The sequence below is a fragment of the Sinocyclocheilus rhinocerous genome, unplaced genomic scaffold (genome assembly GCF_001515625.1).
Source record: "Sinocyclocheilus rhinocerous isolate Xijiao unplaced genomic scaffold, SAMN03320098_v1.1 scaffold1937, whole genome shotgun sequence".
Lineage (NCBI taxonomy): Eukaryota > Metazoa > Chordata > Actinopteri > Cypriniformes > Cyprinidae > Sinocyclocheilus > Sinocyclocheilus rhinocerous.
The window spans coordinates 160,333-175,415 of NW_015626386.1; the positions used below are offsets into that span (position 1 = coordinate 160,333).

A 15,083-nucleotide genomic window follows, 5' to 3' on the forward strand; every position below is an offset into this window, starting at 1 on the left:
GGGCTGGGTGAGTGATGAAAGAATTGCACAAACTAACAAACACCATGGTAGGGTCTGCTCTGAAAATACTACTTTCATGAAATTGGCCAGTTAGTTTGGACTTTTTCTTTGCCAATGAAAGTAGTTTGAAAAAGAAGCCAAAGCATCAAGCATGAGAAAACACATCGCATTATGATATGGTCAAAGGTTGTCAGTCCAATCAAACAGTATTTTTATTTACAATATTTAAAATAAAATAAAAATGTAAATAAAGTTTATTAAATATAATATATATAGCCTATATATTATGAGTCCAGTCAAACTACAATATTTTGCTGAAATTTCTTGCCAGAAAATATAGGCAAAAGTGGAACTGGAAAAATAAATAAATAAATAACAACTTTTATTATATATCACCATTTTTACAAAAATATTCAGCAGCACAACTGTTTTCAACATTGATAATAATCAGAAATGTTTCTTGAGCAACAAATCAGCATATTAGAATGATTTCTGAAGATCATGTGACACTGAAGATTGGAGTAATGATGCTGAAAATACAGCTTTGCATCACAGGAATAGATTTAATTTTACAATATATTCAAATAAAAACATTTATTTGAAATTGTAATAATATTTCACAATTTTTACTGTATTTTTCAAATAAATGCAGCCTTGGTGGGTAGAAGAGACTTCTTTCAAAAACATAAAAAATGTACCAGCCCCAAACCTTTGAACTGTAGTGTAAATTCTAAATGTAACAAATGTAATTTCTACATATGATTGATAGCATACGTGATGTATACAGTGTTAGAATATAATCAGCTGAAAGTATTGAAATCACCTCTGCTGTCTAAAACTGGAGTCTGTAGGAGTTGACTGGATTCTGGAGCTGATCCTCTATTATTCATCTCTGTCTTTGTACCCACACATTTCTGTCTGTACTCACATGCTGTAAAGACGACAAGCTGCTTTTTTCTACATGAAACTGCTTTTTTCAAGCGCCCTTTGATGTAATGGAGGGTTTTTTCCTGAGTGTGTGTGTGTGTGTGTGTGTGAGGGCTTTTAAATGGTGTGTAATGTGGGTGGTTGTGTGGTGTTTGCCAGCGATACCGCCCTGTGTCGTACTTGTTTGATGGATCGTGTGTGTGTGTGTGTGTGTGTGTGTGTGTGTGGGTAGAGACTGTCGTTGTATTGTTCAATGATCTCTTTGGGTCTGGATGAGTTTATTGTTTTGGCAGCAGGTAGTGCAGCACATGTGTAGGCTGGGCAGATTTGAGCGTATTTAAGAGGAACTGGAGTGTGTGTGTGTGGATCTCTCTGGGTCTGGATGAGTTTATTGTTTTGGCAGCAGGTAGTGCAGCACATGTGTAGGCTGGGCAGATTTGTGCGTATTTAAGAGGAACTGGAGTGTGTGTGTGTGTGTGTGTGTGTGTTTCCTTCACTCTCTCTGTTATATGAGTTTATATTTATCTATTACATGTATATGGGTCAAAGACATTAAGATGTCCGCATCAAAAGAAATTTACAAAAGTGATTTTATGTCCATAGAAAGCACATTAAATGTAAGTAAAGTGTCTACTTTTAAGGTTTTTGGAGAATAAAATGTCAAAATAATGTTACATTGTCATTCAGTGTAACACAATATTTATGTAAAAATCCAAACAACATGTTTATTCTGACGTGTACATATTAAAATATATAAAACAATAAGGGAGCATATTACTGTGTTTTAAATGAGTAAAAAAATCTTACTGACAAATGGGCAAAACCTAGGATAGTGGCAAATTTTAAAAATGTAAAATTACAACTAATTAGTATTTGGGGTGAAAGTGATTAGTCTTTTAATATGTCATAAATCGATTTTTGTTGTAAATATGCCTGACAAGATTGTTACACTGAATGACATTTTAGTGGGTCTCTTCTGTAAATCAGGGAAAAATGTATGATATTTATTTTTTGCTCAGAAAAACAAAAACAAAATTGCAATTAAATTAAACAGAATTTTGTGTGTGTGTGTGTGTGTGTGTGTGTGAAAAACAACAATTTGAAGTCGTATTATACTTATTGTTTTTATGCTTAAACCCTTTTTTGTCTTTGACCCACATACATACACAAAACATAAACCAAATTACAGAGCTGACATTCTCCAGATGTTTTCTAGATGTTTTGACAGAACACTGTCATGTTTAGCATCTATATTAATTACTTGGCAGTTTATTGTGATAATTTAAGTAGTAAATGCAATTATAAGTTGCTTTGGTAGTCGCCACATTTTGTATATTTTCCCCCACATTCTGTTTTTTTGTTTTTTGTTTTAAGGTCCATTTTAATGGTTACATCATATTTTAGTAATCAAAAAGCCTATCTAATTAACTGAATTCATGAAACATATACAATTTAACAACAATTTATTAAAAGTTGAACAAAAAGTATTGTTTTAGGGCCCAGTGAAATTCATTTAATTTTTTCTCAATTTTTTTTCTAGATTCAGTTTTAATGGTTTAATTACATTTTAATATCCAAGTGTGTCTAATCAATTGAATTGGTAAAACTTTAACAATGTAACAATTTATTAAAATATGTAAAATAATGGGGCCCTATGAATTTTTTTTTTCTTTTTCAGAAATTCTGTGTTGTCTCTGTGATTGTGTTGCATCTTGCAGCATTTTGTCTTTTCGCGAGGACAGAAAAATGATTAGTCTCTGGAAACTTGCTGCATCATGTCTGAAGGATATGGTGAAACTGTTATTTGATGATTTTTGGTGTTGTTAGGCAGTACGGAGCTCATTTCTTTATCTCATCAAACGCTGTAATGCATTTGCATGTTCATTTGCGTCATGCATTTGATGCACATGCATGTTGAATTATTTGAGTAAGCGTAGTTGTAAATCAAATAATAATTAAATAAATTACCAGAAGGATGATTTCCTCTCCTCCTGCTTTATTCTCTCTCTCTCTCTCTCTGTCTCTGACTGGTTCATGCAGATCAATACTCCACACTTAGTCTTGATTAACTCTCCTCTTCTGAAGACATGCGTGTTTTATCATTCACACACGGGCTCTGTTTCAGATCCCACAGAGCTCCCTAACTAGACAGAATCGTAGCCTTGCTGCCTTCTAAGATTCCTCTTTTTTTTTTAAGTCTAAAGGAATCATTGCATATATCCTGCATTGATATGACAATTCCAGAATGCACTGTACAGTAGCAAAATCATGGCAAAAAATTTGAGAGTAATGCTGACTATAAATATACTTGTAGGTCTATTTTTATAGTTATTCAATAGTTGTTATCACGTAGTGTATGATGGTCACAGACTCAGGACGTTTACAGGCTTCAGATTATGATTCCATCCAGTCGGAGGAGATCAAACATGTTTGATATTTTCAGTCAATTTTAGAACACATGTTTTCATTTGTCAAGTGTCTCCTAGTAACAGAGCGCATTTTCATGTGCTTAAAGTGGGGGTCTAATGCTATTTCATGCATTCTGACTTATTTACACTGTTAAATAGTTGGATTCTCATGCTAAACATGTTTCAAAAAACGAGTTGGGCGTATGACGGAGTATTTCTGTGCCAAATACACTCCTTCAGGAAGTGTATAAGTTTCGGAACGTTTTTTTTCGAGTATGGCCCTGCATGACATCATAAAGAGCGGAATTCTTTGTAAGGGCGCGCACACATCAACCTGGGCTGCGTTTCCCGTACAACGACATAACTCGCTGATTAACCACCATAATACGATGCATTGTTGTGGAAACAAACTAGCTAGTCAAATTCTAAAGCAACATACTTTTATTCTTTGTAATGAATTCCAGTGAAAAACATTTGAGCTGAGAGAAGTAACTACACATACGTTTCATGAAAAACTAGAAAGGGCAGATTCAAAGTGTGCAGTTTCTGTAGGTAGTTTGCCGTGTCTGGAGGTTAGTTTGAGTTAGTATGCACCGTGTGTCGGCAGCTCACTAGCTTCAGCAGCAGGTAATGAACAGCGAGGCTCAGAAACGACTCCTCACAGCCACAGCGAGACACTTTTCATTTGTCCGCCTGCCGCAGAGCTTCCATTATCTCTTATCTTTCTTCCTCCATTCTCCTCTTCTTATTCCCCTGCAGTAAAGCTGCTTTATTTACCCTCTCTCTCTCTGTAATCAGCCGCTCTTTTCCTCCTCCTGTCCTCTTTGTGCCCGTCGTACAGGACGACTCTTTCCTCCTAATGACGCTGGAACGATAACGGCTGAGAAACACACACACACACACACACACGCATTAGCAACAGGAACTTAACACAATCATGTAAAACACACACTGTTAGCCTGCGGTCGGATCAATAACTCTGATCGATCAATTAGATTTTATGGTACTAAATTATATTTATGAATATGATCCATTAACACTTTTTGAGCATAGGCCTGAAAATGACATTTCTTTAGAAACTGAATCTGTGGTAAATCTTAAATGCTTTGGAGCACAGACTGAAGTTTGGTCTCTTTTTAAAGAAAACGCTTGGCACATCCCTCACGAAAATTAACCATGATTTTATTATAGTAAATGTGTAGTAACCATGCTTTTTGACATTGATTACTATTTGTATAACCTTACTGCAAATAGCATGGATAAACTATCGTTACCATGGTTAATTTGTGGTTACCATGGTTTAACTATAGTAACAATAAAACCATGGTTAATTTTCGTAAGGGATTATTATTGCTAAAGGGAAACTAAAATTATACAAGTTTATTATTATTAAAAATGTAAAAAATAAAATAAAATAAATAAATAAATAAAAAGAAATTTTACATGAAATATATATATATATATATAGTTTTACTCTAAAACTGCAATAAAATCAAAGCCAGAAATCTAAACAAGCTGTGTTCCAAATTTGAGGTAGATATCACAAAAAAAAAGAATGTTTTCTTTTGGGATTGATTTTGTTTGGATGCAGTAGCAAACATTTCCACTAGAAGAAGTTCATTCATTTCCAATGCAGTCATTGACTGCGAACAATACACGTGTAACTATTTATTCAGGACCATTTAACCATTTTGAACCATGTTAATGTTTGTGTGTGTGTGTGTGTGTGTGTGTGTGTGTGTGTGTGACATCATTTTTTGAAATAGTATACATACAGAAAGAGCAAATGAAAGGGAGAAGGATGCAGCACATGTGATGTGGGTGATTCAGCGCAGCCATTAGCTGGTGTGTTGGATAGATAGAGAGGATGGAGTGATGGAAAGATGAGCAGAATGAACTCTGAGAGGTGAGATGCTCTTCTGCTGAAAAGACCCCTGAGCAGTAAAGACATTTATAATGCTACAAAAGATTTCTATTTCAAATAAATACTATTCTTTTTAACCTTCTATTCATCAAAGAATCCTGAATAAAAGGTTTCCACAAAAATATGCAGCAGCACAACTGTTTTCAACAAAACAGTTATAATAGAATAATAATAATAAATGTTTCTTGAGCAGCAAATCAGCATTATTTCTGAAGGATCATGTGACACTGAAGACTGGAGTAATGATGCTGAAAATTCAGCTTTGATCACAGAAATAAATTACATTTTAACAGAGATTCACATAGAAAACAGCTATTTTAAATAGTAATAATATTTCACATTTTACTGTATTTTTAGACCAAATAAATGCAGCCTTGGTGAGCAGAAGAGACTTCTTTCAAAAACATTATAAAACCTTACAAACCCCAGACTATTAGTGTATAACAATGAATAATAATATGTAGGACCAATTATTATTGTTAGGTGTATTAATTTAAATAATTAATGAAAAGTATATATATATAATGATTTTAATGTTTATTTTTAGTTAAAATACCATTGATTACAATAAACCGTAAGTATTCTAAATCATCTCCTTGGCAGTTTCTCACCTTGAAATCTTATTGAAATCTTTTTTTTTCTTTCTGATTTTTAATTATTATGTCTCTAATAGTCTATAAGTCTAAAAGGTCTGCAGAAGGTCTGCAAAGTATTTATTCCATCATCTTTCCTCATATAGTGAACTTTGTGACGTCATGTGTTCAACACCATGGTGAGATGTCATGATATACATCAGCAGAGCAAAATAATTCGTTTTCCACTCTGTATTTCTACAGGAGCTCAGAGTCTCATGCATCATGCTGACGCTCACGTCAAAACCACAGCAGGTGTAGATACAGCAGATACTGACCACACTGTCTGAACAAACAGATCAGATCTCAGTCATCGCCTGAGAAATGACAGCGTCGACTGACAGATCAGATCTGAAAAACAAATATCTGTGTGTGTGTGTAATCATGCTTGATTAGTCTTTATCTGTCCAGAGCTTCTGTAATTAAAACATACAGGACGTCCGGCCCGCCCACACTCGTCCTGTCTTGCACTCTGATTGGTCGAGCCAATCAGACCATATTTAGTGTTTAATATACAGTTATGAATCTTACCCATTAAACACACGTTGACCTTATCATGAGTATTTTACAGTACATGACTCTTTCCACACGTTTTCCAGTCCCTGTTTTTCATATTCCCGTGTTTGGAGTTGTCCGTCTCGCTCCGGTTGTCGCTCGCGCGGGTTTCCGCAGGGATTTTCTGACAGGATCAGGGGAATTACAGGCGATACTCTGAGCTGAAATCAGTCAGAGAGAGAGAACGAGAGAAAAGGAAAGTTTGCTCCGCAGGAGCTCATTACTCTCACTGAATGCTGGTATATTAATAACAAGAGCTTTGACATGTAGATTCAATTCACTAGCATAATCACACATGAGAGGAAAGATTACACAGCGAAAGAGGGGAAGACGGCACAGCTGTACAACCAAGAGAAAATATGAAGGAAAAATAGATTTTCAGTGATTTCTGCACCATTTAGGAACATGCTGTGCATGATATTACAAAATAAGCACATTTAATAAGCTAAAGCCCTATATTTGAGCATATATGTTTGGTTCTTAAAGGGGACATAACACACACAGTTTCACCCAATCTCATGTTAATCTTGAGTCTACATAACGCTGGGTTCTTTAGGAAGCTGAACAAAGTTATCTTTCCCTTACAACCAAAAACACACTTCTTTGGATTGGAGACATTCTTCCTGAACAAGTCCCGTGTAGCGCTGCCGCCGGATGAAGCGCGTTGATGGACGCTATCTCGCTCTCGCTCTCGCTCTGGTCGATGTGTTCGCAGGCGCGCTCTTCTGGGAGAAATGCCCATATAAGGAGTTCCACCCTCGTCTACGTCATGAAGAGCCACGATCGAAAAAAACTCTCAGAAACTTGTACGAACCCGGAAGTAAGATTTTTGGCACATAAATACTCCATCATACGTCCAAATAGTTTTTTGAAACTTTGTCCATGCTTAGCATGAGAATCCAACTCTTTAACAGTGTAAACAACTCTGAATGTATGAAACAGCATTGTACCCCCCCCTCTCTCCATTTGATCCGCTGAAACGGGTTCATGTTTTCTGTGCCACAGAAGCTCCTGACCTGGAGAAACGAGAATAACCTCGTTCTTTATTCATGCTTCAGTGACACGAGCTGCTGTTTCCCCATAGATAAACCAGCACAGTCCACTTATGAATTAGTTTAGGTTTTAAAAAGACACAATGAAGCTCCATTCATGGTTGATTTTAGTAGAGCAGGTTTAGTTGAACTATCCAGTGTGGGTGTTATTCATCCTAAATAGTATGTGAGATAAACAGCATAAAAGTTAAATAATAATAAAAACATTTTTTAACTCTGTTTGTGAGTGTGAGTGTGTGTGTGAGAGTGTGTGTGAGAGTGAGTGAGTGAGTGAGTGTGTGTGTGTGTGAGGGGGGGGGTGGGTGGGTGTGGGGGTGTGTGTGAAACAGCGGCCATCAGTTAAAGTTATGTAAAGTTGTGTGTGTGTGTGTGTGTGTGCGAAACACTTCACTTGACTGTAATACTGTGGATGTGTGTCTCTGAAAGCAGCTCTTTTGCTGATGGTGGTGTATAGGTCTGTGCTGGCGTTAGCGAGCCGCAGTATTCAGTGCTGTCAGAGAGTAATAGATGAGCGGGGCGTCCCGGCACATCTGCACAGGAAGATAACACACACACACAGAGAGAACGGCTCATGAAGAACACAGAATGCACTGAGAGATAGAAAGAGATGAGGCTCGGGGTTTCCACTGGTTGAGCTTCTGCACATCAGATGGGCTTCACTTACATACTGCCACATAAATCAGGGTTTTCATTACCATATCTTGAGTGAGCGGACAGGCCTGGATTTATTGCGTGCATATTTGAGTGTGTGCGTGTGTGTTTTCTGGACTGAATTAGTGCAAATAAATCAGTAGCATTGGTCATCTTGAGTAACTAAAAGTCCTGTGAAGGTCATCAGGATTTAAACGAAATAAGCATGATTGTAGATAATAACTGATGATGAGCAAATGAGTTTTCATTTTTTAGCTCATAATCTTTATATTTTCTCTTAAAGGGACAGTTTACCTGAAAATGAAAGTTCAGTCATCACTTTCTCACCCTCATGTTGTTCAAAACCAGTATGACTTTCTTTACACAAGATACACTGCAAAAAATAATCTCTCTTTTATTTACAACTTCACAACAATTATTTTTTATAGTGTAAATAAAACAAATATTGTTGTATTATTATACTATTTCAGTCTTTCTGCTTAAAATCTCATATTTATTTCAATGTGTTGCTGTTTTTTGTAAGTATTTATTAAACATACTAACAGTTTCTGAGTGAAAATTGTTGCAACATTAATTTCTAACATTTTTTTTTGTGTATTTTGAACCCAGTATTAAATCTCATAGATATTTAGATTATAATGTTCTTCAAAAAATGTGTTGACATTTTTAGGTGAACTATCGGTGAACTGTGGTTTGGGATGATGGAAACAGATCAATGAAACTAATAACAGCAGTGTGTTATTTATGTCACAGGCCGTTATTGACCAGCTGCACTGAGTCCAGCTCTGCTTTCCATTACAATCAATACTGATCAATAAATTACAGTCACCATATGAATACACAGAAAATGAGATCTCTTGAAAGCACAATTGTTTCTCCTAATCAGCAATGAGATTAAATGCACAACAGATGGACACTTGCTGTGAGAGATGAGAAAAATCTCTCATGAGATCTCAACAACATTCATGTGAGAGCTTTTACTGTACTCTTACTGTACTGTGTCTCACTTTTGTCTGTTTTTATTTCTCCAAAGGAACTGCATGAGAAACATCTGAGACAAAGCCAGTGTTGTTAGTGTTAACTAAAACTATTAAAAATCAACATTTTCTAATTGAAACGAGGCTGAAATTAAATAAAATACAAATAGAAGATGGAAAAACTTAAATCAGGAATGTTTTTGGAAACTAACTGAAATAGGTAAGTTTAATTTAAAGTACTAAAAAAAAACTAAAAAAATTTAAGCTAAATTTAAAAAAAGTCAAACACATATTAATGAATAAATAAAATATAAATATGAGGATTAGATGATAAACAATTTAACAAAATCACAACAAAATTAGTAAAACTTAAACTAAAAGTATAAAAATAAAAGCTAATTAATATTAATAAATGCTAAGACAGTATATAAATTATACAAAAATGCCACTGGAAAAAGATGATACTTAACAGAGCTCTGAAAAATCTTCATTTATTAGTTGTTTTATATATTTCTTTTAATGTTTTTATGTCTTTTAAAACATCAGAGTTTAAATTAGTTTGTTGTTAAGCATGAAAATCAAGCGAATGGTGGGATGGGAGACAAACATACCAGTGTTATTTTAGTATTATTGAGATACTATTATAAGTTTTATTAATATTGTGAATCAGTTTTTATTTTTAGATTTATTTTTTATATATATGTGTCTATATGGTTTTTATTCATCTTTATTTCAGTTTTAGTTTGAGTTATTTTAGTACATCAAGTTGTTTATTTATTTTAGTACATCAAGTACATCAAACAAGAAATGTTGCCTTGGCAACTAGCTGAAATAAAAAGTGTTTCATATTGTATTTTATTTCAGTTAATGTTTATTTCAAATCAAGTAATAGAAATGCTTTTTTTAGGGTTTTAATTTGAGCTTTAGTTAACTACAGTAACCCTGAAACACACACTTTCTCTGTATATGCTGTTTCACACCTGTGTTGTCAGCATTTGTCACGTGTGTGTGTGTGTGTGTGTGTTCCTGTAAGGGGTAGGGTTGGTGTAGGGCAATAGCACATACAGTTTGTACAGTATAAAAACCATTACGCCTATGGAATGTCCCCACAATTCACAAAAACAAACCTGTGTGTGTGTGTGTGTGTGTGTGAAGTATAATGTGGTTTCTTGTTTCCCTCTGATGGTGAGCTCACAGTCTTTCTCGGCGTGTGTCTGCAGGCAGTGTGGTGTATCTGGGAATGATGGTGGGCGCGTTCTTCTGGGGCGGTCTGTCAGATAAGGTGGGTCGACGGCAGTGTCTGCTGGTGTGTATGTCAGTCAACGGCTTCTTCGCCTTCCTGTCATCCTTCGTTCAGGGCTACAGCACCTTCCTCTTCTGCAGGATGCTCTCGGGGTTTGGGTGAGTTCATAGTCCATCCGTCTTCTGCTTTCATGAGCTTTCCTTTACTTAGCTAATGACTGCGGGTTCATTAACTGCTCCGTGAGGAACGATCACTGATGACGTGCGGGAAAGGTCATTCAGAGCGTTCTTAATAGAAGAGAATAGCGTTAAAACTTAACTACACTCTAAAAAATGCTGGGTTTTTTCAACCCAACTTTGGGTCAAATATGGACTAACCCAAATTTTGGGTTAAGAATTTAATAAAAAAAATTAAACCAACAGCTGGGTTAGTCCACATTTGACCCAAAGTTGGGTTGAAACAACCCAGTATTTTTTTAGAGTGTAATAGATATCACCATACTTACCCTGCTGATTAATCACGGTACATTAAGATAAAAGTTTTCTGAAATGTTATGTTTAAATATGCAAACGAGGCATTATCTAATTAAATACACACTAATTTGCATACATCTAAAGCAGAATTATTATAGTTAACTAAAACCATAAAAAAGCATTTTTGTTATTTGAAATAAAATAGATGAATGTAGAAAAACTTATTTTAATTCAGCTTTCACATTTTCATCTAGTTTAAATTGAAGTACTAAAATAACTAAAACTAAATAAACTAAAACTAATCAATAAAAATTAAACAGACATAACTGAATATTTAAAAAAATACAAATAAAAATGACAAAAACACAACAAAATTACTGAAACTTTAACTAAAACTAAAGTGAAAACAGAAAATCTAAAAATAAAATCTAATTTCAAAATATTAACAAAAACTGTAATAGTATATCAATGATACTAAAATAACACTGGAATAAAGCCAGGCTCAAAATCCATGCATTGAAATCTGCAGATGCATATAGATAAAGTGCAATAAAATAAAGACTTAAATGTGTGTTTTTGATGTTTTCTTTCCACTAGTCTGAAAGAAGATTAATGTTAACAGGCCAACATCTCAAAATTGACCAGTGTATGAAAAAAAAGCTTTTCCTGTAGTGTCTCGCCTTAAAGGTGAAGCATGTCATTTCTGCACCATTAAGGGCAAAAAAGTAAAATGCAAAGTAAAATGCAGAGCCATTCAAATTTAGCATTTGCTGTCTTTAAATTCTGTTGGGATGAATGTACATGAACCTACCAAATGCTTGAATAATTATCCATGAGAAGCTCAGGATTTCATTCAGGAACACGCACTATCTCAGTTAATTAAAGAATCCTGGTGCAGTCAATTTGCATTGGTCATATGAAGTTTAAATTTATGCATGCATTTATTTATGCATGGAATTTTTAAAGAATTTAATTATTATGCATACAATGTTATACATTTAAATGTATGCATTTTCTGTCCTGTAAAAGAATAGCAATAAACTACCCATTTCCCAGCATTCCCACTTTTTGAACTCACTCATAGGAAGTCAAATGTTTTGAAAGCGTCAGTGTTTCACTCTTCAGGGAGTCAAAACACAAATAACTGACTTATAGTGACTTTTAACATTAAACTGATGGTATTTATAATTTTATGGAGGCGTTCACAAGTAAAATGCAAAGTAAAATGCAGAGCCATTCAAATTTAGCCTTTGCTGTCTTTAAATTCTGTTGGGATGAATGTACATGAACCTACCAAATGCTTGAATAATTATCCATGAGAAGCTCAGGATTTCATTCAGGAACACTCACTATCTCAGTTAATTAAAGAATCCTGGTGCAGTCAATTTGCATTGGTCATATGAAGTTAAAATTTGTGCATGCATTTATTTATGCATGGAATTTTTAAAGAATTTAATTATTATGCATACAATGTTATACATTTAAATGTATGCATTTTCTGTCCTGTAAAAGAATAGCAATAAACTACCCATTTCCCAGCATTCCCACTTTTTGAACTCATAAATAGGAAGTCAAATGTTTTGAAAGCGTCAGTGTTTCACTCTTCAGGGAGTCAAAACACAAATAACTGACTTATAGTGACTTTTAACATTAAACTGATGGTATTTATAATTTTATGGAGGCGTTCACATGTGTTCAGCTCGATTATTTGGACCAGATTTTAAATCAGCCTTTGATTTCGATGTGATATTGATATATGATCTCATGTAATAATAAACATTCACTGTTAAGCAAATAAATGCATCAAGTTCCAACATTGCATGATAAATAAATCTGTTGCAGATTTTTATGTAGACAGATATGTTTTCAGATAATGGTACATGTGCAAAAGAAATGCTAGCACTGACATTTTGTTCCTTTTGAATCATTTTCCGAGTATTGGACCACTTCAGGACGGTAGGAATATCCCACATCCGACTTAAAAACTATGATAAAACACAGAATTGAACACACACACACACACACACACACAGAGAGAGAGAGACACCAGCTCTGAGTGACACACACCCACTCTCAGTCAGCTCTTCTGCAATGTCACAGTTGTTTTAACCTCCTGGCACAGACCCATAACTTAAGAGGAGAGAGAGCGAGAGCGAGTCGGGAACAGCGGAGGGTTTTATTGCTAATTGAATTTCAGCGTCGTCTCCTGCCCTTGCAGTAGTGCAGTGACTCCAGACTGAATCAGCGTCTCGAGCAGACACTCACAGCCGGGGTCAAAGGCCACGCCGACTGCAACAGACGGTGTTCAAAAATAGCTCGATGAACTACTAAGGAAGAAACTGTGCTGAATTTAACTGAAATACTTTAAAAAATGAATTAAATTGATCAAATGTGACTGTTACAAAAGTGTTCATAATGATAAAAAAATTCTATTTCAAATAAATGATAGATGTATATTTATAAATATAAACTTTAATAATAAGTATGTATGATATGTGTATATATAATGTGAGATGCAAAACCTGTTTCCACTCTAATAACATTTCTAATAATAGAAATATGCTGCAGAGATGAATGTTAAAAGTAAAATGGTAAATTCTAAGTAGGTTTTATGATGCTATTGATTGACATTAATGATACCGGATTTAATTAAGACCTACACTTCTGTTCAAATCATTTGGGCCTTTTTTAAAAAAAGAAAAAACATTAATACTTTTATTCATCAAGGACAAATTAAATGGATCTAAAGTGCCAGTAAAGACATTTATAATGTTACAAAAGATTTGTATTTCAAATAAATGCTGTTCTTTTGAACTTTCTATTCATCTGTGAATCCTGAAAAATAAAAAGTATCACCGTTTCCACAAAAAATATGAAGCAGCACAACTGTTTTCAACATTGATAATAATCAGAAATGTTTCTTGAGCAGCAAATCAGCATATTAGAATGATTTCTGAAGATCATGTGACACTGAAGATTGGAGTAATGATGCTGAAAATTCAGCTTTAATCACAGGAAAAAATGACATTTTAACAGATATTCACATAGAAAACATGTTTTAAATTGTAATAATATTTCACAGTATTACTGTTTTTTAATCAAATAAATGCAGCCTTGGTGAGCAGAAGAAATGTCTTTCAAAAAACATTTTTTCAAACAAATCTTATATGCAAATGTTATATTTTAAAATATATAGGATGAAAATAAATGCAAGATGTCATAATATTCTAGGACACAAATCTTGATTTTCCCACACTCCTTTGCAGGATTGGCGGTGCGGTTCCCATCGTGTTCTCATATTTTGCTGAGTTCCTGGCCCGTGAGAAGCGCGGGGAACACCTGAGCTGGCTCTGCATGTTCTGGATGGTGGGCGGGATCTACGCCTCAGCCATGGCCTGGGCCATCATTCCACACTACGGTGAGTGACAGCACCAATCGACCAATCATAAAGCTCCGCTTCTACTATACACTCTCAGAAAAAAAGGTACAAAAGTTGTTACTGGGGTGGTACCTTTTCAAAAGGCGCAACTGTTTACCTAAAGAGTCCATGTTGGTACCTTAAAGGTTCATATTAGTATCCAAAGTGTACATCTTAGTACCTAAAAGGTACAAAAGTGTACCTTTTGAAAAGGTACTGCCCCAGTGACAGCTTTTGAACTTTTTTTTCTGAGAGTGTATATCCAGTCATATCACCCAATGACTGTGCAGAAACAGTTATCAGTGAGACTCATCATTTCAGATTCATAAATCACAGCGGCTAGCTTCATTTGCATTTATGAGTGACTAAATAATTATATGCTAGTGCATGTAGAATGCACATTAAAATAGATTTTTGGAGCTTCTCTGTGGTTTTGCAATCAAAGGTGCAAAGTGTTTTTTTAGTTTGCTTCTTTAGTTTGTTTCTTTTTTAGTTGCTGGGGTGTTCTGGGTGGTTGCTAGGTGGTTTTATCCTGTAAATAATTTTAAATAATATACATTTAAATAATACACGAGACTCTGCTGTCCAACTAGCAGACAATGTTAAACATAGGCACAGAAGTAAATGCAATTTGTTCATTTTTGATACCTGTTTTTATTTGGTGATTATTTGATTAAATGTATAAATATAAGCAATTAAGCCAATAATGATTACTACAATAGTGGATCATTTATTAATATTAAGTATTACAAATTATTTTAGATCAATGAAATATTGATAAATAAATAATTTACTAAATTCACTAAATATATTTTAATATTAA

The 15,083-nt window shown here is 34.6% G+C and overlaps 1 protein-coding gene across 1 annotated transcript in view; it reads left to right on the top strand.

Moving 5' to 3' along the window:
* LOC107713605 (synaptic vesicle glycoprotein 2C-like) overlaps positions 1–15,083 on the top strand; it is a 37,915-nt gene that overhangs the window by 668 nt on the left and 22,164 nt on the right. The window contains exons 1-3 of the mRNA XM_016519176.1: positions 1–47; positions 10,317–10,527; positions 14,109–14,267. The exon at positions 1–47 is cut by the window's left edge and continues 668 nt beyond it. Of these exons, the coding sequence (XP_016374662.1) occupies positions 1–47; positions 10,317–10,527; positions 14,109–14,267 (417 nt within the window). The remainder of the gene's footprint in view (positions 48–10,316; positions 10,528–14,108; positions 14,268–15,083) is intronic.